Source organism: Mustela erminea, chromosome 20 (assembly GCF_009829155.1).
Source record: "Mustela erminea isolate mMusErm1 chromosome 20, mMusErm1.Pri, whole genome shotgun sequence".
Lineage (NCBI taxonomy): Eukaryota > Metazoa > Chordata > Mammalia > Carnivora > Mustelidae > Mustela > Mustela erminea.
The window spans coordinates 11,831,288-11,854,155 of NC_045633.1; the positions used below are offsets into that span (position 1 = coordinate 11,831,288).

At 47.9% G+C, this 22,868-nt stretch overlaps 1 protein-coding gene across 5 annotated transcripts in view; it reads left to right on the plus strand.

Annotated features, from left to right (window-relative positions):
* MYH11 (myosin heavy chain 11) overlaps positions 1-22,868 on the plus strand; it is a 111,158-nt gene that overhangs the window by 58,604 nt on the left and 29,686 nt on the right. For all 5 annotated transcript variants that reach the window (XM_032328679.1, XM_032328675.1, XM_032328676.1 and 2 more), the window contains 11 exons: positions 1,220-1,312; positions 2,560-2,623; positions 4,233-4,331; positions 7,081-7,224; positions 11,653-11,748; positions 13,652-13,770; positions 15,368-15,520; positions 16,411-16,584; positions 17,765-17,938; positions 19,440-19,554; positions 22,222-22,415. In XM_032328679.1, coding sequence (XP_032184570.1) covers positions 1,220-1,312; positions 2,560-2,623; positions 4,233-4,331; positions 7,081-7,224; positions 11,653-11,748; positions 13,652-13,770; positions 15,368-15,520; positions 16,411-16,584; positions 17,765-17,938; positions 19,440-19,554; positions 22,222-22,415 — 1,425 coding nt within the window. The remainder of the gene's footprint in view (positions 1-1,219; positions 1,313-2,559; positions 2,624-4,232; positions 4,332-7,080; positions 7,225-11,652; positions 11,749-13,651; positions 13,771-15,367; positions 15,521-16,410; positions 16,585-17,764; positions 17,939-19,439; positions 19,555-22,221; positions 22,416-22,868) is intronic.

A 22,868-nucleotide genomic window follows, 5' to 3' on the forward strand; every position in this document is an offset into this window, starting at 1 on the left:
TGTTGACAGAAGTAATCCCTTTGGATTTCTTCCCACCAGGCAAGGAAAGTCCTTTGCCCTCCTTGCAGATTCCCACAGGTCCCAGTTAGGGGGATTCTGCGTATGCCCTGGGGATTTTCACAGAGGTGACACCTTCATTTCATCTTTGGGAGTTACAGAGGAGCAGGGCCTGTGAAGGAAATAAGAAGAAATAAGTAGCAGCTTCACGTCCCCTGGACAGCTACCCGTGATGCCCTCCTGGTGGACAGAGGCACGGGGGAGAGCTGTGTGCTCCTATTCCCTTCTAGAACTGTTCCCAGTTTCTTTTTAGCCCTGCCCTGCTGCCCTGAGGAAAGGGACAGGGAACTCAACAGAGGGAGCGTGGAGGAGACCCCAAGGTCCCAGGACTTCCCAGGGGAGGCCCGGAGGAAGAGCTTGGATGGGAAGGCCATTGAGCCAGTCTGCAGCCATCGTGTTTTGGGGCTAGGCAAAAGCAACTCATCGCTTTCCTGGCATGACTTACCTCGTTGGCCCTTTCCTGCCACAATTAATCACATGACCGCATTTGTGCACAGGAGCTCCCTCAGAGGGGGCTGGGGGGGGGTGCTGTGGACAGTCTCAGCTGCATTTAACCTGATGAATGGAGCTCAGGCAACCTGCTTTGAAGCTTTGTTCTGCAGTCAGTTAAGAGTATTCCCGGTGGGTTTTGTGCATTCTTTACTTGTCTTCCATAAAAAACTTCAGAAAAGTCCTGAGAGAAGAAAACTTGCAACTTAAAAAACCAAAATCACACTAAAACCATCAGGAGGAGGGCTGTAGTGGTTAGCCTGAAAGACAGCTGCTTGTTAAATGTGAGCAGCAGCAGAACTGCCATGGACAGCAGTGCAGGTTGTGCACTGCACAGCTCCTAGGAGCACAATTCATTATGATACAAATGATGTCCTCAACCTTGTGCAGTGGTTGTCAGTGAAATGGCATTTCATAGATGAGCAAGCCCTGGTCAGAAAGTGGCCTTCCTAGGGAACAGATGCCCTAGCTATAAGAGAGCCTGGCCAGTTGCTTCTCTTCTGAAATCCTTGAGTAAATCTGGACCTTAGCATTGGAGTCTCAAACAGGGTAGGAGATAGGCAAGGAGAGGACCTGTAGGTTAAGGGCAGAATTTTGGGACGACCTCTGACTAGAGCAGAGCTGTCATAGCCTGGGTTCCTCTCTCCACTAACTAGATGTGAATACATTTTAGGGTGAGCTGGAGAAGCAGCTTCTGCAAGCAAACCCGATTCTGGAGGCTTTTGGCAATGCCAAAACGGTCAAGAACGACAACTCTTCACGATTTGTAAGTAGCAAAACTCTTGTGGTGTCCTCGCCTGCCTGAGAATGCAGAGCCTGTGTGTGTGGGGAGCCTGGGACAGAACGGGGGGGAGGTGAACCCTCGACAGCGCTGTGCTCATATCTTCAGTCCTGTCGTGACCTTACAAGGCTGCAAGGGCTCCTGCCACTCATTCCTTCCTTCCTTTCTTCCTTCCTTCAGATATTCATTGAGCACCTTTGGTATACTAGGCACCTGTAAGGCATTTGACATTTATTCAATAAATATTTACTGAGCACCTAGTAGGTGCTAGACACTTAATACTCATTCATGCATTCAGCAAAACACAAATTGAACACCCACTATGTAGTAGGCACGTACATCCTTTAGTGAGTATTTATTAGGCACCTACTGTGTCTCATCGTTCAAACACTGTTACATGCACCATCTCTTGCTTTTTTGTCGGCTCCGTGGGTTTTTATGAAGCATCTGCAGGAGACCAGACGTGGAGCCAGGCTCACGTCTGGCTCAGCAAACGTGAATTGTAGCAAATGATTCAGAAGTGGTTCCAGCCTTCATGAGGCTTGTGGTCTAGTTGGGGAGTTGATGAAGGTATGTGAGGCGGAAAGTGCCACCTTCCCACATACGCTTCCCCAGACTCCAAGAGGCTCCGTTTCTCACTGGAGCCTCACGGGGGACGGAGAGCCCTGAAAGTGGGTGATTAATGATTCAAAGACCTGGTTCACCTGTCCCAAAGAGGAGGATTGATTTCCACCTGGATGAACTTGAGCCTGGTAGATCGTATCATGGTGGAACCTGCCTGCTTCTGGGAAGAGGGCAGGGAGGGAGCCCCCCCAGCCACAAAGCTTGCCACAAAACTGGCTTCCTCCTTACTTGTGGCTTCTCTTGGGAGCACTGTCCCATTGGGCAGATCACACTACCGCTCTTGGCCTCAGCTTACCCACCTTTAAAATGGGGATAACCATGACCAGCAGAGGGGCATTGTAAGAGCCAAATGAAATTGATTTGCGAGTGTGTTTTATAAGTTCCTCTGTTGCTGCAAGGCTTAAAATCATCCCAGCTCAGCCGATGGTGGTTCCTTCTCACATGCTGACCTGTGAGGTTCTGAGTGTTTGCAAGAAACTGTCTGTCCTCCGCCGAGACCCTCAAATGCTGCCTGACCTCTCTCTCTCCACTTGCCTACAGTACAGGGGTGAGGGGCTGAGGCTGGGGAGCCACCCTCAACCCCGTGAACTGTGTTTTCTTGTTGGCAGGGCAAATTCATCCGCATCAACTTTGATGTCACTGGTTACATCGTGGGAGCCAACATTGAGACATGTATCCTTTGCTGATCCTGGGTCACACGGGCCCTGCCCGGCATCCCACCTCCTGCCCCGAGCCTGAGAGGCCCAGAAAGGTGGACGAGCTGCCCCTCTATCTCTGAGCTCCTGGGTTCCTTCCAGAACAGATCGGCCCTGGGCTTGTTGTCTTTGAACAGCAGGCACTGCAGTGTGTTTGTCGCACAAACGTGAGTCCCAAATAGCCCACATTTGGTTCTGGGGTTGCCCTCTCCTTAGCTGAGTGACCTCTGATGAGACAGTTCCACAAATTCCAGAATCCAGCGACTTCTGAAAACCGAAACTCAGCAGATGGTAACACCTGCTGAGCCCACAAGAGGCTGTCTGTAGTCTCTCTAGTCCCCTTAGGAGAACAGTGACAGGAGTATCCATGAGCTCTCTTAAAGACACTGAGGGTGTCCCATGATACGCATACAGAACATCCACATTGGTCTGTCCAAAATCTAGCAAATTCTGAACCACTTCTGGTCCGAGCATTGGGAAAAGAGATTGTGGAACTTCTGGCATTTTGATGATTGTTAACCTTACACCAGGGTGGCGTGTGTTGAGCACTAGCTTGGGCCTTTGGCACATAGTATCTCATTTAATTCTGGCCCAGCTCTGAGAGGTGGAGAAGCGGTCTCTGCAGAGCGACCCAGCCGGGCCCAGAGCTTGTGCTGGAATGGCGCTGAGCAGGCCTTGGGCACTGGTGGAATTGAGCCAGTGGAATTCAGATTTTTCAGATGTAAAGGAACAGCTTCCTGCTTTGGAGGAAGCAGGCCCCACCGCCAACCAGCCCAGCCTCTCTGTGCCCGCTATGGGGTGAACCCCCCACGACCTTGGGGCTGCATGGCCGGCCCATCCAGGGAAGAGTCTTACAGCCTATTCTCAGACCCCTGCTCACTCTTCTCAGCTGTTCATTTATTATGTTCATGGCGAGTCCCAGACAGAGACCCCTCCCTCTGGCCTCAGCTTCTACCTTTCAGATCCGGAGCTGGCATAGTGCATAGCCTGGCCAGCAGCCCCTGTGCCACCTGGGAGCTTGTAAGAAATGCAGGCCGTGGGCCCTGCCCCAGACCCGTAGACTCAGAGCGATAGGGATGGGCCGGCCCCCTGGATTTTAACAAGCCTTCTAAGGATGCACAGTTGGAAGTGGACTGGGACAGCGGAGCGACTGCTAGGCTAAATTTTAGGGCTCCAGGAAGGCAAGCACTGCTACCTTTGCAGGGCACAGGTGGGCCTGCCCTAACATCCAGCCACATCGCACTTATGGAAGAAGAAATCCACCTCGTACAACGGCCCAGCCACCTGTGTGCCCTCCCCCACAATCTGGGACCCCTGCGGTCTCCATGGCACACCGAAGTGGAATGGCTTCTCTCCTTTAATGAGTTAGGGGTGGGTTTGCATTCTTCTTGTGTGCTCTTGGAAAATGACTTCTTTCCCTGACCCTTGGTGTCCCTATTGTGTTTACTTCCTTGGATAGTTTGTAAGGCTTAAGTGAGATCTCCTCTCCTGCTGTTGGTGAGACAGAGATGGGAGAGGAGAGATAGGTTCTGGCCAGGGGAACACCTGTGATACCCCCAGAATCCCTAACTCCTCCCCCAAACCAGATCTGCTGGAGAAGTCGCGGGCGATTCGCCAAGCCAGAGACGAGAGGACGTTCCACATCTTTTATTACCTGATTGCAGGAGCCAAGGACAAGATGAAAAGTAAGTGACCTGTGAGAATGCATCACTGGGGGTGGGGTAGGTGATGGGGTTCAACCACCCCATTCATCACGACCCAGGGTTAATAGATTGGCTATTAAACCAGAGCCTCAGATGCTGTCCAGGGAATAAGTAACTTGGGGTGGCAGGAGTGTAATTCCTCATCTCCTTTTGGTGAGCTGAAACCTAGCCTTGGCCACCTGCTAAGCCACATTCCCTAACACAGGGTTGCATCTAGAAGGACAAAGGGAGGCCTTTATCTCAGCTGCCCCCAAACACCTGCCTTTAGGAACAAAGCTGCCTGAATAATTAGATCCATATTTATCCATCCACTTATGAAACTTTATCACATATTAATATGCATGAATTTTAAAAATCAATTACTGTCAAAAGGTTTATAATAAAAACACCATTCCCTCTTCACCCTTTTTCTAATTCCTACCTTACCCTATAGTACTCCTTTTCTCTCTTTTAGCTGTTCCTTCTGTACTTACCACTATCTCTCTATTTAACAGCTTAATATAGATGATCTATAACATAGGCTTGTATATACTGTATGTCATATATAGGCTGTTATACGTTCTGAAACTCCAGTAATTTACTCTTAAAAGAATATATAAATCACATAGCTGAAAGGAGGAATATATACATATTATAGTCTAAATTCTAGTAATAATTTTAAGATTAACATTTTATGAGAGCAATACAAACTTTGCTTCCCATCATTTTGGGGGCCCAGGGTTAGTGATTTTGCTTAAGAAATTTATCCAAGAGATGTGTGCGCTGGTATCAAGGTGATGTGGTGTAGTGCAGTGTTATGCCACTAGGGGGAGACCTCATTCACTCTTAAATCCTGACACTTGGCGGTCTGGAGCTTATAATAGGGTCTGAAGTAGAGTAGCTTTGAATAAAAGGGGGCGATGCTGAACAGATGTTGTACACTGGAAATTAGGTAAGTTATCAGTTACAGTGCGGGACATTATGAGGTGGCCCAGGGAGAAATGTGTCTATCTCTCCATTCTTTGGAACAAAAGTCAATAGTTTGCTTGTTTGGTGATCTGGGTTCCAGGTTTGTGCTCTGTCTCTAGTCTTCCAACAACTGGGCAAGGATAAAGCTAACTCCTAAAATTCCTCGGGGCCATTTTTATTCTTGATGCTAGATCTGGAGAGAGAGGATCAAACATTTGTAAGTTTACCCAGAGTCTGGATAATGAAATCTTGGTCAAGACCCAAATCCCTGTGACTTTAATCAGGCATCGTGGCTAACCCAAAGGCTGGAGTTAACTGGTTTCTTGGGTCAGTTTAACCTCAGGCACTTTCCAAGTGACTTGACCCGTAAAAGACCTTTGTTCAAAAAGAAAACTGTCTCATTGACTTTTCTCCAAAACCACAGTCAAATCCAGCCTCATTAAAGATTGTTCTGGAAGAGGACATTTGTTGAATTGTAGGGTGTGCTAAAAGCAGATAGTACAAGAAAAAGAGAAGCAGTTATAAATGGGAGAGAGGATGAACAAGAGCGGAAACAAAATGTAACCACAGAATACCGCTTTACAGAGAACTATCTTTCCTGTTCCAAACAGGGAGTTGGCAAATGTTGCCACTAAAGGGACTGATGGTAAATATTCTAGGTTTGGGGGACCATATGGGTTCTGTCGCCGCTACTCAAATCTGCCTGCCCCTGTAACATGAAAGCTGCCACAGAAAAGAGACAAGGAAATGGGAGTGGGATCGTTTCTAATGAAACTTTATTTGTAAAACAACCAGGAGGCACGCCTGGGTGGCTCAGTCATTAAAGCGTCTGCCTTTGGCTCGGGTCATGATCTCAGGGTCATGGATCAGCCCCACATCTGGCTCTCTGCTTAGCAGGAAGCCTGCTTCTCCTTCTCCCACTCTCCCCGCTTCTGTTCCCTCCCTCACTGTGTCTCTCTGTCAAAATAAATAAATTAATTAAATAACATCTTTTAAAAAAACCCAATAGACTAGATATGATAAGAGAGCTAAATCTTTATCCACCATTCCAGGTGATGGATAGATAATATCTCATTTTGAAATATACAGAACTAATTTATTATAGATGATATCTAAATACAACATTGAAATTTGTATAAACCTATATAATATATGACATATAGTGTATACAAGCCTATGCTATATATAATTTATATTAAGCTGTTAAATAGATAGTGGTAAGTACCAGAAGGAACAGCTAAAAGAAAGAAAAGCAGTACTATAGGGTAACGTAGGAATTGGAAAAAGGGTAAACAGGGAATGGTGTTTTTATTATAAACCTTTTGACAGTAATTGATTTTTAAAATTCATGCATATTAATGATGCGATAAAGTTTTGTTAAGTGGATGGATAAATACGGATCTAATTATTCAGGCAGCTTTGTTCCTAAAGGCAGGGTGTTTGGGGGCAGCTGAAATAAAGGCGTCCCTTCGTCCAGCTAGATGCAACCTTGTATCAGGGGATATGGCTTAACAGGTGGAACTAAGACTAGGTTTCAGCTACCAGGTACCTTGGGGCAGTGCACAACCTGCACCACATTATGAGGCTGGTGATGGCTGGTGATGTCTTCTGTGTGACAGAGTAAAAGGAAGGTTTTAAATTGTACAAGTCTCAGGAAAGGGAACAAATTTAGTGATTCTGCTTAAGAGATTTAGCCAATTTATCCAGACCCTTCACCAGGTTCCTGCCTCTCATGTTCAAAGTCCATCTTCCTGACCACCATCCCATCTTCATCTCCTTCTAGATGACTTGCTTTTGGAGGGCTTCAACAACTATACATTCCTCTCCAATGGCTTTGTGCCCATCCCAGCTGCCCAGGATGACGAGATGTTCCAAGAAACCTTGGAGGCCATGGCAATTATGGGCTTCAATGAGGAAGAGCAGCTGTGTAAGTCTTCATGCCTTGAGACTGAAGGCTGGTGAGGGGACCTAGAGTCATGGCCACAAGAATTAGTTAGAGGTTCTTCTCTGGTTGGGACAGATTTCTGCTTGCTGGATTTTCTCCATATCCTTAAAAAAAAAAAAAAAAAAGGAACGAAGGAAAATTAATATTACCTTAAGTGGCTTATTGGTGTTTTAGAAAAGTGGCTTCATATGTTAGACTCTTTCAGTTATAAGCAACCGGAATTGGCATAAGCAAAAAGGGAAATGATCCACTCACAGAGCCGAAAAGTTCAGGGATAAGGGTTTCAGTACAGTGGGTTATGTGGACTCAAAGGATATCTCTAGAACCTGGTCTGTGAGCAGTATTTTCTTTAGGTGGGCTGCCATTTCTTGGCAGCAAAATGGCTGCTGAGGCTCCAGCCCTTACGTCCTTTGGGTTTATGTCCAGCAAAGTAGACTGGATTCCTTGTCTGAGTCCCTGGATGGAGTTCCATTGACTCTTACTGGTTGGCTTAGGTTGATATGCATATTCCTGAGTTATTCACAATGATCCCAGGAAAGTTCTGAGTGGCTTATGTTATCGTCTCTGTTCCATGCTGGAGCTGGAGCTGGAGAGGACGTTGGCCTTCTCAAGAATATACGGGCCCAGGATGGGCAGGGGTTGGGGGAGTAACTGAGGTGAGGGGCTTACTTGGATTCTTCCTGGAAAGTGCGTTCTGGTCATAGACCCATGTTGATCAATATCACCGACCAATGACTAAGAAACACATTTAATTCTGAGACCAAGAAAGCTCAAAGAGATCATCTTGGTTTCCACACTGTGCTTTAAGAAATACTTGTCCTGGGGTGCCTGGGTGGCTCAGTGGGTTAAGCCTCTGCCTTCGGCTCAGGTCATGGTCTCGGGGTCCTGGGATGGAGCCCCGCATCAGGCTCTTTGTTTGGTGGGGGGCCTGCTTCCCCCTCTCTGCCTGCTTGTAATCTCTCTCTCTGTGTCAAATAAATAAATAAAATCTTAAAAAAAAAAAAGAAGAAGAAGAAATACTTGCCCTTCTGGGTTAGACGTGCCCCAGTGTCCAAGGTTAATCTCTTTTGGGAACACTAGGACACGGTTGTGGAAAATTTTTCTTCGTTCCCACGCCCACACCCCTTTGGAGCCCCAGAATCGTGCTAAGGTTGCTGAAATGCAGTCTAGAGGGCAGCTTCCCTTGAGATAACTGGGGGCCCAGAAAAAGCAGACTCCATGGGCCAGTGGACTAATGGGTGGTGTTTGTGGATTTTAGCCAGAGCCCCATAGCAGAATCCGGGGTAACAGCATCCCTTCCTGAATGGCATGGGCTCTCCCAGAAGGATTTATTTTATTTGGGACACGAGTCATTTTTACTTCTAATCTTTGCTTTAAACACACACACACATTAAGTACTGTGTGCCAAGCATTTGCTAATGCCTCTTTAAAAAAACAAAAAGGCACCAAGATGTCCAGTGTTAAATAACAAAAACCAGAAATGTTGATCAGCGAGGATTTATTCAATTATTATTTGGCCTTGAGAAAGAAAACGATTGCTTTCTCTATTGTTTTAGAACCACAGGCACTTGGGGAAATATTTCTAATATATTTAAAGTGAAGACATCAGGAGATAAAGCAATATGCTAAGTGCTTTATATGCCTTATTTAACATCAGAAGAACCCAGCGATGTGGCCATTGTTATCCCCAATCTGCAGATGAGACTACTGAGGCCCAGAGAAGTGAAGAAACTTGCCCAGGGACCAGCAGCGTGTTGCTGGTGGAGCTGGGACTCCCTGTTGTGTCTCAGCGACTCCCAAGCCTCATTGTGTGATTCTCTGTGCTCTGTGTTTGTGTGTGGAAAGGTGGTTTTTGTCCTTGATCTCAGGGTCCTGGGATCAAGTCCCGCATCGGGCTCTCTGCTCAGCGGGGAGCCTGCTTCTTCCTCTCTCTCTCTCTGCCTGCCTAAATTTACTTAATTAAACCCTTTCCAAAATCCGTGTCAGAACCAGGGCATGGAAATCAAGGCTAGAAGGAGCCCAGTGTATTCTAAAATGTGGACTGGTATCCTTATCAGGACCGGTCGAATCCCACTGTGAGAAGTTGATCCTATTCTCTGTTCCTTTTTAATTCTAACGACTTAAAGGAAGCAGCAGCAGCTTGGCACCCATTAGGTCCTCAACCCCTCTCTGGTCCTTGTGCATCTCCCGCTTTCACCACATAGAGCAGCCCCCGGGGCCCAGCATCTTGCTAGAATTTGATTAATATCCCGCCTCCTCCCCTGGAAATTTTTGGATCTCAGGGCTCACGAGAGGGAACACTGCTGCCACCTAGTGGTTGGAGACCAGGAATGCTTCTAAACATCCTATAGGGATACATGGAACAGCACGAACAGCGCCCCCTCCCTCCCCCGACCCTGTGCCCCCTGCAAAGATTTATCTGGTCCCAAACTTCAGCAGTGCCAAGGCTGAGACCCCCTGAAGGACACTCCTTCCCTGGGCCCTGTGAGCACTTCAGCAATCCTTAGCTTAAATTTAGAGTTGAAAAACTATTAGTATTATACTTAGCAGTTGACAAAGCCCCTCTGCCTTAGTTGTTTCCCATCAGGAGAAGCTCTACCCTTCTGGGGAGGAAGGGTTTCTGCAGTAGTGAGTGGGAGCAGATGGGTGGGTGGTCAGTAAACTGGGCCTTCCTCCTGTTGAGCTGGGCCAGAGTCCCTGAGGTGGGAGGGCAGCTGTTGCGAAGGGCTGGCACCCCAAGGTTGGCCTGAAGAACCAGAGGAGGTTGGGATCTCAGGCTTTGTTTGCAGAACTCGGTGATTTCTTCTTGGAAGCCAGAACCCTGGGGGATTTGCATATGTGTTCTACTAAAGGCAAGCACCCAGCTTTCCGTCCTCCACCTTTCCATCTGTCAACACCATCAATTAGCCCATTTATTCGTCAACCCACTGGTCATCTATCCAAGATCAACCACCCACCATCCATCTACTGGTCCAGCCATTGATTTGTCCATCTTCCTCTCTTCCTTCCCTCCACGCATCCCCGATCATCATGGACCATCCGCGCGTCCTTCTATCCTGCAACCTCTTTCCAACTTCCCTCCCTCCCCATGTGTGTCTGGACCCTGAAGGAGGCTTTGAGAATACAGAGATGATAGGACAGTCCCCCACTCTCCAGTAGCTCACAGTCTTGTGGGGATGTCAGACGTAGGGGCCATTTTAACGGTAATGTTAGTTAGTTAGTTAGTTAATAGTGTTCCAAGGGTCTGGGAACACATTGTTTTACCTGAAGACTCTTGGATAACAAGTAGGAAGAAGTTTCCCCCTTCTTGATCCTAAGCAGAAGTATCTTTTATTCTCAGCCAGACAACATTAAGAAGGACGGGGATTGTTGTTTTGCTTTGTTTCATTTCTTACTTTTTAAATATCTCTTTTAAAAAGATTTTATTTTATTTATTTGACAGAGAGATCACAAGGAGGCAGGCAGGGGGGGGGGAAGCAGTCTCCCCGCTGAGCAGAGAACCCAATGCGGGACTTGATCCCAGGACCATGAGATCATGACCCGAGCCGAAGGCAGCGACTTAACCCACTTAACCCACCCAGGCGCCCCTTTAAATATCTTTTATTGACATATAATTTACATTTAGGAAATTGTGTATATTATAAGTACACTCTTTGATTAATTTTGAGAGACTGAACATACCTGTGCTCCTCACACCCATTTAAACTAAGAGAACACCAACAGCCCCCCCCAAAGTTTCCCATAGCCTTTCTAGTAGTTTCTCCCAATCAAGGTTAACCATTATCCTGACTTCTAACAGCATAATTTTCCCTGTTCTTGAACTTTCTGTTAGTAGACTTACATACTGATGTTCTTGTTTGTATTTGGCGCCTTTTGCTAAGCATTTGCGAGATAAAACAGTTTTACTCTTGTCAGTCATTCATTCTCCTTGTTGTAGAGTAGGGGTTGACAAACATTTTCTGTAAGCGGTCAGATAATATAATATTTTGTGGATCATATGATCTCTGTTGCAACTGTTCAGCTCTGTCCTTGTAGCATCAAGCAGCTACTGACCATATACAAATGAATGTTTGTGGCTGTGTTCCAATAAAACTTTATTTACAATGGCAGGCAGTGGGCCAGAATTGGTGAATGGGTTGGTCCAACCCCTGCTGCGCAGTATTCCTAGATAACATAAGATTTTTAACAACCATCTGAATGTATTCTGCTATCCCCAGCCAGGTTTTCTACAGTGTTAGCAGGGAATTAGGTTAGTTAGCCTTTTTCATAGACTTAGGAGCTCAGACCTGAGTCTTTTTGGGAGAAAGACGTAAGCTGGCTCTAAGGTCCCTGATAACTTTGGGACTCTAACCCTCCAGAGCACCTTGGCATTGACATTTGTGTCTCATCTGCTCTTCTCCTCTTACCCAGCTATACTCAAGGTGGTGTCGTCTGTCCTGCAGCTTGGAAATATCGTCTTCAAGAAGGAAAGAAACACAGACCAGGCATCCATGCCAGATAACACAGGTTCTTCTTGCCTTTGCTCAATAATTGACAACTTGTGTGATGGGAAGGAGGGTCACATGAAGTCTTTGCTTGTTTTTTGGGTGAGGGTATTAACAAGAGCCAAACTAACTTATTTTCGCTGACTTCTGTCTTTGTTTGACTTTTACTGCTGATGATCCCACAGGGGGAAGTTCTTGAATCAGAGCGTGGGCTGGGGGGCGGGGAGGGGAACTGATAGTTTTAGATCAGACAGAAAGGATCTTTAGGGAGCATCAATTCTAACCTCAACCCCATTATTTGTTTTGTTAAACAAATATTTCTGAACATGGGCAATCTGCCAGGCCCGGGGTTCATCAAGAAACCCCATAAGAACAGCCCCATTCGTCATGGCACACACGGTCTTGCTGGGGAGACAGAGCTCAGGTTTCTCTGCAATTAGAACTGCCAAATAAAATCCAAGATGCCTAGTAAAACCCGAATTTCACATAAACAGCAAATATTTGTATTGCAAGCCATATAATTTTATAATACATTGTATGTTCTTTGCAATATTTGGAAAGTAATTACAATTTGTAAATATTGGTTGTTCATATGAAATTCCAGTTCAACAAGCATCCTGTATTTTTTTTTTCTAAAATTGACAGCCTTACCTGCAAATAAGCAGTGTATTATGGAAAGGTTGCATGGTTACCCCCTTGCTTGTGGGGGCCTGAGCCAAAAGGGTGATTTAAGCCCTCGGCTTGTCCACCTGTTGTCAGTGTGCCACTGGCGTGGGCTGTATATTGTGTTGCTTTCTGAAGCTCCTGGAACTTCCCCTTCATTGCACCTGTTGTGTTTCTCATGGGGTACACTCCAAAATACGGCAAGTGAAAAGACTTCTCTCACCGAGGAGAAAACTTCAGGGAACGACAAACCAAAAGCCCCCATTCAAAGCGACGGGACAAAATCCTAAAATCACACTGTGTATCAACTGTCACACGTGTGCAAACCATCAGGCACCACTAGAGGTCGCACGGAGGAAGCGTCATGGAACCTCAACCTTTTGAGGAAAAGGTTTAAAATGCAGATATGCAATAATATAACAAGAGTCCCCCATCCAGGATGGACACTTGTGAATATGTTCTAATACCATTTTGTCTTTCAAATGAAACGGAGTAGCTGACAGGGACGTCCCCTTGGCCTCCCAGCGGGATTCTGTTCTCCTCCTCCAGCCTCAGCAATAGCGCCCCCTAGTGCGACAACCAAAAATGTCTCTGATTATTGCCAAATGTGCTGTGGGACCAAAATCATCTCCAGTTGAGAGACATTGGCTGGTCTAGAGAGAGAGAAAATGAGAGTTGTTCCTTTACCTGCTGGTGGGAACTCATCTTGTGAAAATACCACGATATGTTTGTTCATTTCCATATTAGTGGACATTTCAGTTTTTTCCAGTATTTTTCCAACACAAAAAATGATGCGACACACATCTTGGCTCAATGGGACACATCTTTATTGGTAGCTGGCCAAATGCTGGGCATTTGATGTGCCTTACCTCATTTAAGTGCGTTGACAGCCCAACAAGGTACCAGGGGGCCCATTCTTTTTACAAGCTGAAAAAAGTAAGAGTCTAGGAACTGAAATGGTTTTTCCAAAATCACGTGGTTAGGAAGTGGGAAAGGGGCAAGGGCTTGGACTTAGAACTGTCTGACCCTAAGCCCCTCCTTGAGGGCATACTTCCATCCCACCTCTTAGCAAAACACTGGGGATGAGGTCACCAACGACAGCAGTTTTCAGGACTCTTTCATGCTCTGTTCACTACCGTCATGTTCCATTTCTCTAAAAATATCCGATGTACACATAGATCATAAATATCTCATGTGATGGGCCTCCCTTCCTAAGCCTTATCTTTTGTGATGCTCTTAATATGCTTTTTTCCTCCATCCAGCTGCTCAGAAGGTTTGTCACCTCATGGGAATTAATGTGACAGATTTCACCCGGTCCATCCTGACTCCACGTATCAAAGTTGGGCGGGATGTAGTACAGAAAGCTCAGACAAAAGAACAGGTAATGATACACTTGCTGTTGATTTTTGCATGTGAAATGACTTCTGTGCTTGCCTTTTTTGGTGCAGAATCATCCATCCTTCCATCCATCCGTTCATCCATCCATCCATCTGTTCATCTGTCCATCCATCCATTCGTCCATCCATCCATCCATCCGTCCATCCATCCATCTGTCCATCCATCCTTCCATGCATCTATTTATCCATGCATCCATTCATCGATATATACATACATCTGTTCATCCATCAATGCATCTTTCCATCCATCTGTTCATCCATCTATTCATCCATCTGTCTGTCCATCCGTTCATCCATCCGTCCGTCCATCCATTCATCCATCCGTCTGTCCATCCATCCATTCATCCATCCATTCATCCATCCATCCGTCTATCCATTCATGCATCCATCCATCTGTTCATTGAACAGACCATCCATCCATCCACCCATTCATCCATCCATCCCTCTGTCCATCCATTCATCTGTCTGTCCATCCACCCATCTATCATTCATCCATCCATCCGTTCATCCATCTGTCCATCCATTCATCCATCCATCCATCCGTTCATCCATCCTTCTGTCTGTTCATCCATCCGTCTGTCCATCCATTCATCCGTCCATCCATCCATCCATCTATCCATTCATCCATCCACCCATTCATCCGTTCATCCATTCATCCATCCATCCATCCATCCATCCATCCGTCCATCCATCTGTCCATGCATCCGTTCATCCATCCATCTGTCCATCCATCCGTTCATCCATCTGTCCATCCGTTCATCCATCCATCCATCTATCCATTCATCCATCCATCCATCCATCTATCCATTCATCCATCCACCCATTCATCCGTTCATCCATTCATCCATCCATCCATCCATCCATCCGTCCATCCATCTGTCCATCCATCCATTCATCCATCTGTCCATCCGTTCATCCATCCATCTATCTGTCCATCCATCCATCCATCCATCCTAACTTATTTTCGCTGACTTCTGCCTTTGTTAGACTTTAGACTGCTGATGATCCCTCAGTGGGAAGTGTCCATCCATCCAACCATCCATACGTTCATCCATCCATTCAGTCATCCATGTATCATCTATTCATCTTTTCATCCATCTGTCCATTTCTTTATTCCTCATCCACCCAATACTAGAATATTCAAAGTCCCATATCAGGTTGTGAAGATCCAGTACTGAACAAGAGCAGCACAGTACCGCACTCACGATCTCATCTTGATCGCTTAGTTGTACATTCAAGGTCAGACCTAAAAGATATGTTTTTGAAAATGACTGTGTACCCTTTCTAGAGGCAGCACTGACCACTTCTAAATGGTCCCTCTGATGCAACAGGCTCTCCTCAGTGCCAGCTCCCCTGATAGGAAGTATTTAATTATGCAGACAGTTATTCCTTAGGTCTGACCACTCAATTCCTTACTGCCACTTTTCTACTGGGTGTAGAGATGGTGTAATTTCCTTTTTTTGTTTATTTTTAAAGGACTGATTATGGGTAGGAGGGGAATAAAAGTCTGAGCTGCTCACCAGGCTTATCTGAAAATGTGGCCCACTGGAGATGACCATGTTCCTTCACTTGTCTCCACAGGCAGACTTTGCCATAGAGGCTCTGGCCAAGGCCATCTATGAACGTCTTTTCCGCTGGATACTCACCCGTGTGAACAAAGCCCTAGACAAGACCCACCGGCAAGGGGCTTCATTCCTGGGGATCCTGGACATTGCTGGATTTGAGATCTTTGAGGTACAGCTTGGTGGGATCCTGATAGCCCTGGTCTTGACTCTTTGGAATGAAGTCTCCTTTGGAGAAGCCATTATTTCAGAGAAGGGCAGGCAGATAACTACTTAGACTGGGAGGCTGTCTAGCTAAGGTTACACCCTCGAGGGTGTAAGAAATGTACTGGTTTGTGATACTGAGAAGGCCAGAGCTTCAGCTGGGTCCAACAGGCAAGACCTGATCTCTTCCACCTCTCTCCCTCTCTCTCTTTCTTTCCCACCTCTACATTGGTTCTGTTCTCAAGCTGGTTTTCCCCTCATGGTGGCAAAATGGCTGCCACAGCTCTAGATTGCCTTTTGGCAACCCCAGAAATTCTGACCAGCCGCAACTGCTCCCAACAGTTGTAAGCAAAATCTTCCAGTTGAGTCTCACTCCCTCTCACTCCCTTGAGCTGGGCCAAGCCCTGTCTTCAGGGTCTTGCTCTACTTCTTGTAATGGGGATATGACTACTAGATCCCACACCCACAGACTAGAGGGACGATCCCAGTGAAAGGGAAGGTCTGGAGATGGACAGATAGTCTGAAACACATCTACGAGAGAATCACTCCCTCTCTGAGTTTCATCATCCCCATCTGTGCATTGGGGGGGTGATGAAGGACCCTGCATAGTTGTTCTATGCATAAATCACTGCACAGCTGAAGGAGATAAGCATCCTCAAAACAGCATGTGTGGGGACCCCCTGGCGTGAGAAGAGCCAGTCCCGTGAACTCTAGGCAGCCTTTGTTGGGACTCAGCCCGCTCTGGACTCTGGTGCACAGGCTGCCAGCCACGGCGCTCTCTCGGGGCCGAGCTTCCCTGGGTGCCGTGTCCTCTGACCAAGACGCTCACCCGGCCTCCCCGCTGTTGCGCACACTCAGGTGAACTCGTTCGAGCAGCTGTGCATCAACTACACCAACGAGAAGCTGCAGCAGCTGTTCAACCACACCATGTTCATCCTGGAGCAGGAAGAGTACCAGCGGGAGGGCATCGAGTGGAACTTCATCGACTTCGGGCTCGACCTGCAGCCCTGCATCGAGCTCATCGAGCGGCCGGTGAGGGCCCACATCACACTCGCATGCGTGTGTGGCCTCCTTCGGCTGTGGCACGTGGACCCTGCCCTCGCGCCACGGGTGCACGGCTTCCCCCGCCACCGAGTCCTTGTGAACTCGAGCACACTGTCCCTTAGCCCACACTTGGTTCTCAAAGGTACTTTCTTTTTTTTTTTTTAAATTTCTCTTTCCCACCGCTCTTCTCGCCTCCTTCTCTTGCGCTCCCCTCCCCCCCCTTCTTTAGCATTCCTTCCCCTCCATTCCCTTCTCTCCCCTCCCCCCTCTTCCCCTGTCTCAATCATTCATCCCCAAAGGCAAGGGTCTTTGGTTTGTTAGCTCATGTACCCCTAACCCCTAGAACCACGCCCACAGTAGGCACCCAAGCAGCAATCGTTGAATGACTGTGTACTAAGCACCTGCTCTGTGCCGGGCCCCCTCTTCAGGGGCTGGGAATGTAACCATGGACCGGATGGACCTAGTCCCTGGCCTCCTGAAGGAGCAGACATGAAGCCAGACAAATCCGCTAAAAGCTCTCATAGGGCCCATGTGGGGAACCATTCAGGGAGGCCGGCTTTGGATACAGCAGTGAAGAAACGCTCAGAGCGGCTGGCCAGCTCGGTCAGAAGAGCATGTGACTCTTGATCTCGGGGTCCTGAGTTCAAGCCCCTTGTGGGGTGTAGAGCTTACATTAAAAAAAAAAAAAAAAAAGAAAGAAAGAAAAGAAAAAAGAAAAGAAATATGCCTCCCTGATCTGAGTCTAAAAAGTGAAGACCATTTGAGCAGAGTAAATGGCAAGTGTGTAAGTTTGGCCGTGTTCCTGGCACCTTGGCTTAGCCTGTCGGGGCCACAGAGAAGGGCTTTGTCCAAAGGAACCCTGGAGGCGAAGTTACATGTAAATTACGTGGAAAGCAAATTACATGGAAAGCAACAAGTTCAGGTGGGCTGTTCAGCGTGTTCTGCCCACTAGGGGGCAGCAGCAAACACGTTCTGCTGGTTCCCGCCTGTCCTTCCCCAGTGCAGGTCCAGGGTAATTTGAGGATAGATCTGTGGGAGTGGAAGACACAAACCCATCTTTATATGTAGGCAGAAGAGGTGACATGGCGTGTTTCGGTGACTCACTCTTTCTGGCAAGCCCGAAGCACGGGCACGCTAGCTGGGATCCCGCCTGCCTTGTTTCCCACAGAATAACCCTCCTGGCGTGCTGGCCCTGCTGGACGAGGAGTGCTGGTTCCCCAAGGCCACGGACAAGTCCTTCGTGGAGAAGCTATGCACGGAGCAGGGCAACCACCCCAAGTTTCAGAAACCCAAGCAGCTCAAGGACAAAACGGAGTTCTCCATCATCCACTACGCCGGGAAGGTACCAGCCGTGGGCCCCAGCGCGCTCTCCGTCCCCCCGGGGACCAGGCGGGGTGCTCAGAGCAGGAGTAATTTAGGAATGGCAGAGCCCAAAGGTGTGAATCAAATGTAGACCAAATCCAAGCAAGTCTTCCTATCTATTAATCTATAAGCGAGATATTTATACAGATATGTTCTAATCTCTATAACGTATTCCAGGCAATTCTTTCTCGTATAGACCCTGACTCCTTCTTGCTACCATTTAAACCCAAGAGGAAGGGCCAGATGGGATGGGAGAACTGATGCACACACTTTGGGGCCCAACAGACCCCTCCCTTACTGCAGCCTGGAGCTTACCACAGCCAGCTTCTGCTGTCCAGGAAAACACGTGATGGAGGTCTCCCTCCTCCTCTTTGTCCTCCTCCTCCTCGGTAATCATGGTCATCACCTGAGAGCTGTAATTACCCAGGAGCTTCCCCGGGGCTCCCGAGGGTCCTGGATAACGTGGAAAAAAACACAGCTTGGCCTGGCCTGCAGAATCTGAGTATTTTCTTGTCTCTCCAGTGCCCTCCCCTCCCCCCCGCCCCGCCTCATGCCAACAGGCAAGGCCCTGAACCGGACATTGGCAAACCACAGCCCACGTGCCGCATCTCACCCACAGCCTGTTTCTGTACATGAAGTTCTGTGGGCTCACAGCTCCTATGTTTACATAATGTCTTTGGCCGCTTGTGACCCATAGTGACAGAGATGTCATGCCCTGTAGCGCTGAAAGTATTTACTCTCTGGGCCCTTTACCAAAAAAAAAGTTTGCCAAATCCTACTCAAACTCAAGGGCATGTGCATTCCCTTAAGCACGCAAAAGAACGCCTTCCTCTTTCCCGCTTTCCAAATGGCTCTTTTCTGTCCCCTCTCCCATCAGGCCTGGCGATCCCCGTGGCAACCCACATCCCATAATAACCCCCCAGAGCTATTTTACGGGCTGTTCCCACTTCAGCATCACAATCATAAAATGAAGGGTTCTGCCATTGTCCATGTTCAAGTCAGGAACTGGAAAAGCTTTATCGATCCCTTTGGTGTGTCAGAATCTCTGAGGTACAGCAGTTACACTCATCAGAGAGGGGACGTGAGGTCCTCACACGTCATGGGATTGTTGCCAAGGCCCCTCTTCATGAGAGGGGAGCCTTGGGGGTGAGGGAGGGGTTTTGCCATCTGCAAAGCTCTCCAGGGCTGGAACTCGAACCATCCTCCTGGGCTCTGCAGAGGGGGGGCTGCCAGAAACTAAGAGAAGCAGGGATGGAGTCAGCAGGGGGCGCTGTTGGCCGAAGCCCCCATTGTCACAGGGTCCTTCAAAGGACTGATCTGCTGGACTCATCATGGGTGTTTGAAGATTTCCATCACGGAGGCTGCTAATGCCATTTCCTCTCTGACCTGGGAAGACCCCAGAGGGAAACAGGAGCCCCTGGGCCCTGGCCTTAGTTAGTCACAGAGGCAGACAGCCCTGACCAGTGCGGTGATGCTTGCAGGTGGACTACAATGCCAGCGCCTGGCTGACCAAGAACATGGACCCGCTGAATGACAACGTGACTTCCCTCCTCAACGCCTCCTCGGACAAGTTCGTGGCCGACCTTTGGAAGGACGGTAAGAGCCGGCTGGCTGGAGCTGGGGGACTGGGTACGGAGGGCTCTGCCTCCTTCCAGGTGCCCCTGGTTCACACACCTGCTCCCCGGAAGGGGTGGGCCTGTGTGGGGGTGGGGAGAGGACAGGGTGTGCAGTGCTAGTGACAACTTGTTGATGCGTCCTGCCACTTCCAGAGTGATGACCCCTGACCCCTCAGTCCCACACCTGGGGCCCAGGAAGACAGGTCTAAGTCAAGGGACAAGCAGTAACAGAGCAAACAGTGCAGGAGGCATGATGACTTCCCATCTGGGGTCAGAAAGACTCGACTATGATCTTCTCTTGGCCACGCACTAGCTTTGTCATCGTGGCTGAGTCTCTTGATGTCATTAAGCTTGAGTGTCCTCCTTAGTAAAACCAGGAAGAGAAGCATAATCCCCATAGGGTAGAATCAGACCTGGGACTCTCGCTTGAGCATGCATCAGGGTCTGCTGGGGGGCTTCTTGAAACTCAGATAACTGGGCCTCAGTCCTGGAAGTTCTGATACAACAGGTCCAGGTGGGGCCTGAGAATTTGCATTTCTAACAAGTTCCTAGGGGGTGGTGGTGGGGCTGGTGTTCTGGGGACCAGAACTTGGGTTCCCTCTGAGAACCAGAGAAGAGCTAATCCATGTTGAAGTGCTTACATCTGCCAGTCCCATAGTGAAGACTCAGTACATGCCTGCTTCCATGAGGCCTTTGGGGCTGATGGGGTTTTCTGCTTTTGTTCCTGGACCTTGGTGCCTGCAGCAAATTGTGTCCTTGCACAGGGCCTGTCAGCCTTGGGCTTATAGGCCTGGAAAACTTGTTTTAAGCATGGTAGAAAATGCTGGAGGAGGGGTTCTGTTGTACCAACATTTACTAAGTGCTCGCCATGTCCCAGGCCATGGGATGGGGTAATGGGATCTCACCCTGAGATTTGTGACCGTTTCAGCAAGACCCTTCCCTGAAGGAGCCCAGAGTCTGGCAGAAGACAGAAACAAGCAAAGACGCTATGACATGGGGTCATATGACCTGCCTGACTACAAGGAACAGAAATAGGGCATCCTAATGCCAGTGGAGTTGAGCTGAACCGTCATCAGCCAACTGATAGAACTGCAGTCTATGAGGCACCTGGGTGGCTCAGTGGGTTAAGCCTCTGCCTTCGGCTCAGGTCATGATCTCAGGGTCCTGGGATCGGGTCCCGCATCGGGCTCTCTGCTCAGCAGGGAGCCTGCTTCCCCACCACCACCCTCCTGCCTCTCTGCCTACTTGTGATCACTGTCTGTCAAATAAATAAATGAAATCTTTAAAAAAAAAAAAAAAAAAAAGAACTGTGGTCTATAGACTACTTCATCCCCCAACAGCAGAATGCACATTCTTCTCAAGCTCCCATGGAATTTCCACCAAACTAGACCACATTCTGGTCTATAAAACACACCTTAATGAATCTAAAAGAATAGAAAGTATACAGTGCCTGCTCTTCGGCCACCATGGGATTAAACTAAAAATTAGTAAGAAAAAGATAGCTGGAAAATCCCCAAATACCTGGAAGTTAAATGACACACTTCTAAATGGCACTTGGGTCTTGGCCCCCATGTCTTATTTAGAAGTGTCTGGGTGTGTTATTTAATTTTCTCAAGTGAAATTTTAAAATATTTTGAACTTTAAAAAAAAAAAAAAACACAAATTACCAAAATTTGTGGGGTGCAGCCAAAGCTGTGCCTTGAGGGAAATTCATAGTTATGCCAGTGGTTTTGGCTTGGATGGGCAGCATGGGAGTCTCTCATTTTGTTCTGAAAGAAAAATAACCTTGGTGGCTGTGATGTCACACCAATAACACCACCACTTATTCCTTGTTGAGTCCCTATTAATGTGCTAGATTCCTACCTTGGAGTGTTTGCTATACATTGTCTCCAGAATATTGATTCTCTGAAAATCTACCTAATCACTCACTAAGCTTATCAGAGAGATCACCCCCATTACTCTTTCTCTCCCTCTTTACCCTGCTTTTTTTTTTTTTTTCTTTCTTCTTTACCCTGCTTTATCTTCCTAGGTATGTCTCACCGCTTGGAATATTGTGTACTTATATACGTTGTCATTTTTGGTCTCTTTCCAATAGAATATCCATAGAATATGAGCTGGGATTATGTGTGGAGACACAGGGTCATTGTTCATAGCTGTATTTGTGGGGCCTGGTGCATAGTAGGCTCTCAATAAATATTTCTTGATAGGTGAAGGTCTGAAGGCAGGCAGGAGAGGTAAACCTTATTCACTTCTTCCTGCCCTAGGAAGTAGGTGCTGGTTTGACTCCCATTTTGTAGGAGAAACTGAGGCACAAAATGACACCAGGCCAAGAGAGTGGCAAGAGAAGGATTTATTTCCAGGTCTCTGTGATAACCTAAGAGAGAGAATTTGTTCTTTTTGTCACTTCAGGAGCTTTCAGATTTCCCAAATAGACAATACATGGAAAGCAGACCTCTACACACCTCCCCTTACCTATTGCTAGAGGAAAGGTGTTGGTCCACAGAGGAAAGAATGGGGACAGTGCCCACCAAAATGGAGCAGATAACTTGGAGTCTCCACTCCCTGGGCCTAGTCCTCTGGCTTATTGTTGGGGTGGAGGGCCCCTGGGTGGGCCAGAGGCTGACACCAACATCAATGTGCCCCACAGTGGACCGCATCGTGGGCCTGGACCAGATGGCCAAGATGACAGAGAGCTCTCTGCCCAGTGCCTCCAAGACCAAGAAGGGCATGTTCCGCACAGTGGGACAGCTGTACAAAGAGCAGCTGGGGAAGCTGATGACCACCCTACGTAACACCACACCCAACTTTGTGCGCTGTATCATCCCCAACCACGAGAAGAGGGTGAGACCACCTGCCTGGCTTCTGGGGGTGGGGGCCAGAGTGTACTCTCTGGGGATATCATCAGGAAGCTTTGGGAAAGCAGACCAGGGTAGAGAGGAAGGAGGAAAACCTCCATACCCCACGGGCTCCGTCTGATGCAGGTGGAAGGTTATCTGAACTGGGTACCCACTCCCCATCCCGGAGGCAAAGGAAGGCAAGGAGACAGAAGGGACTTTGAGCCTTGGACTTTTGGTTCAGGGCATCGAATCACTCATGCATTCATTATTCTAGTCAATATAGGCAATCTAGTCAGTAGAGCTGCACCTGTGCCAGGGACTGAGGATAGAGTGCTGGATAAATCGGGATCCTTGCCTGCAGGTTTCTTCCGGTGATCTAGTGCAGGGATGCTTAGCTGGGGCAGTGTCCCCCGGGGACATCTGGCCACGTCTGCAGACTTCGTTGGCTGTCATATAA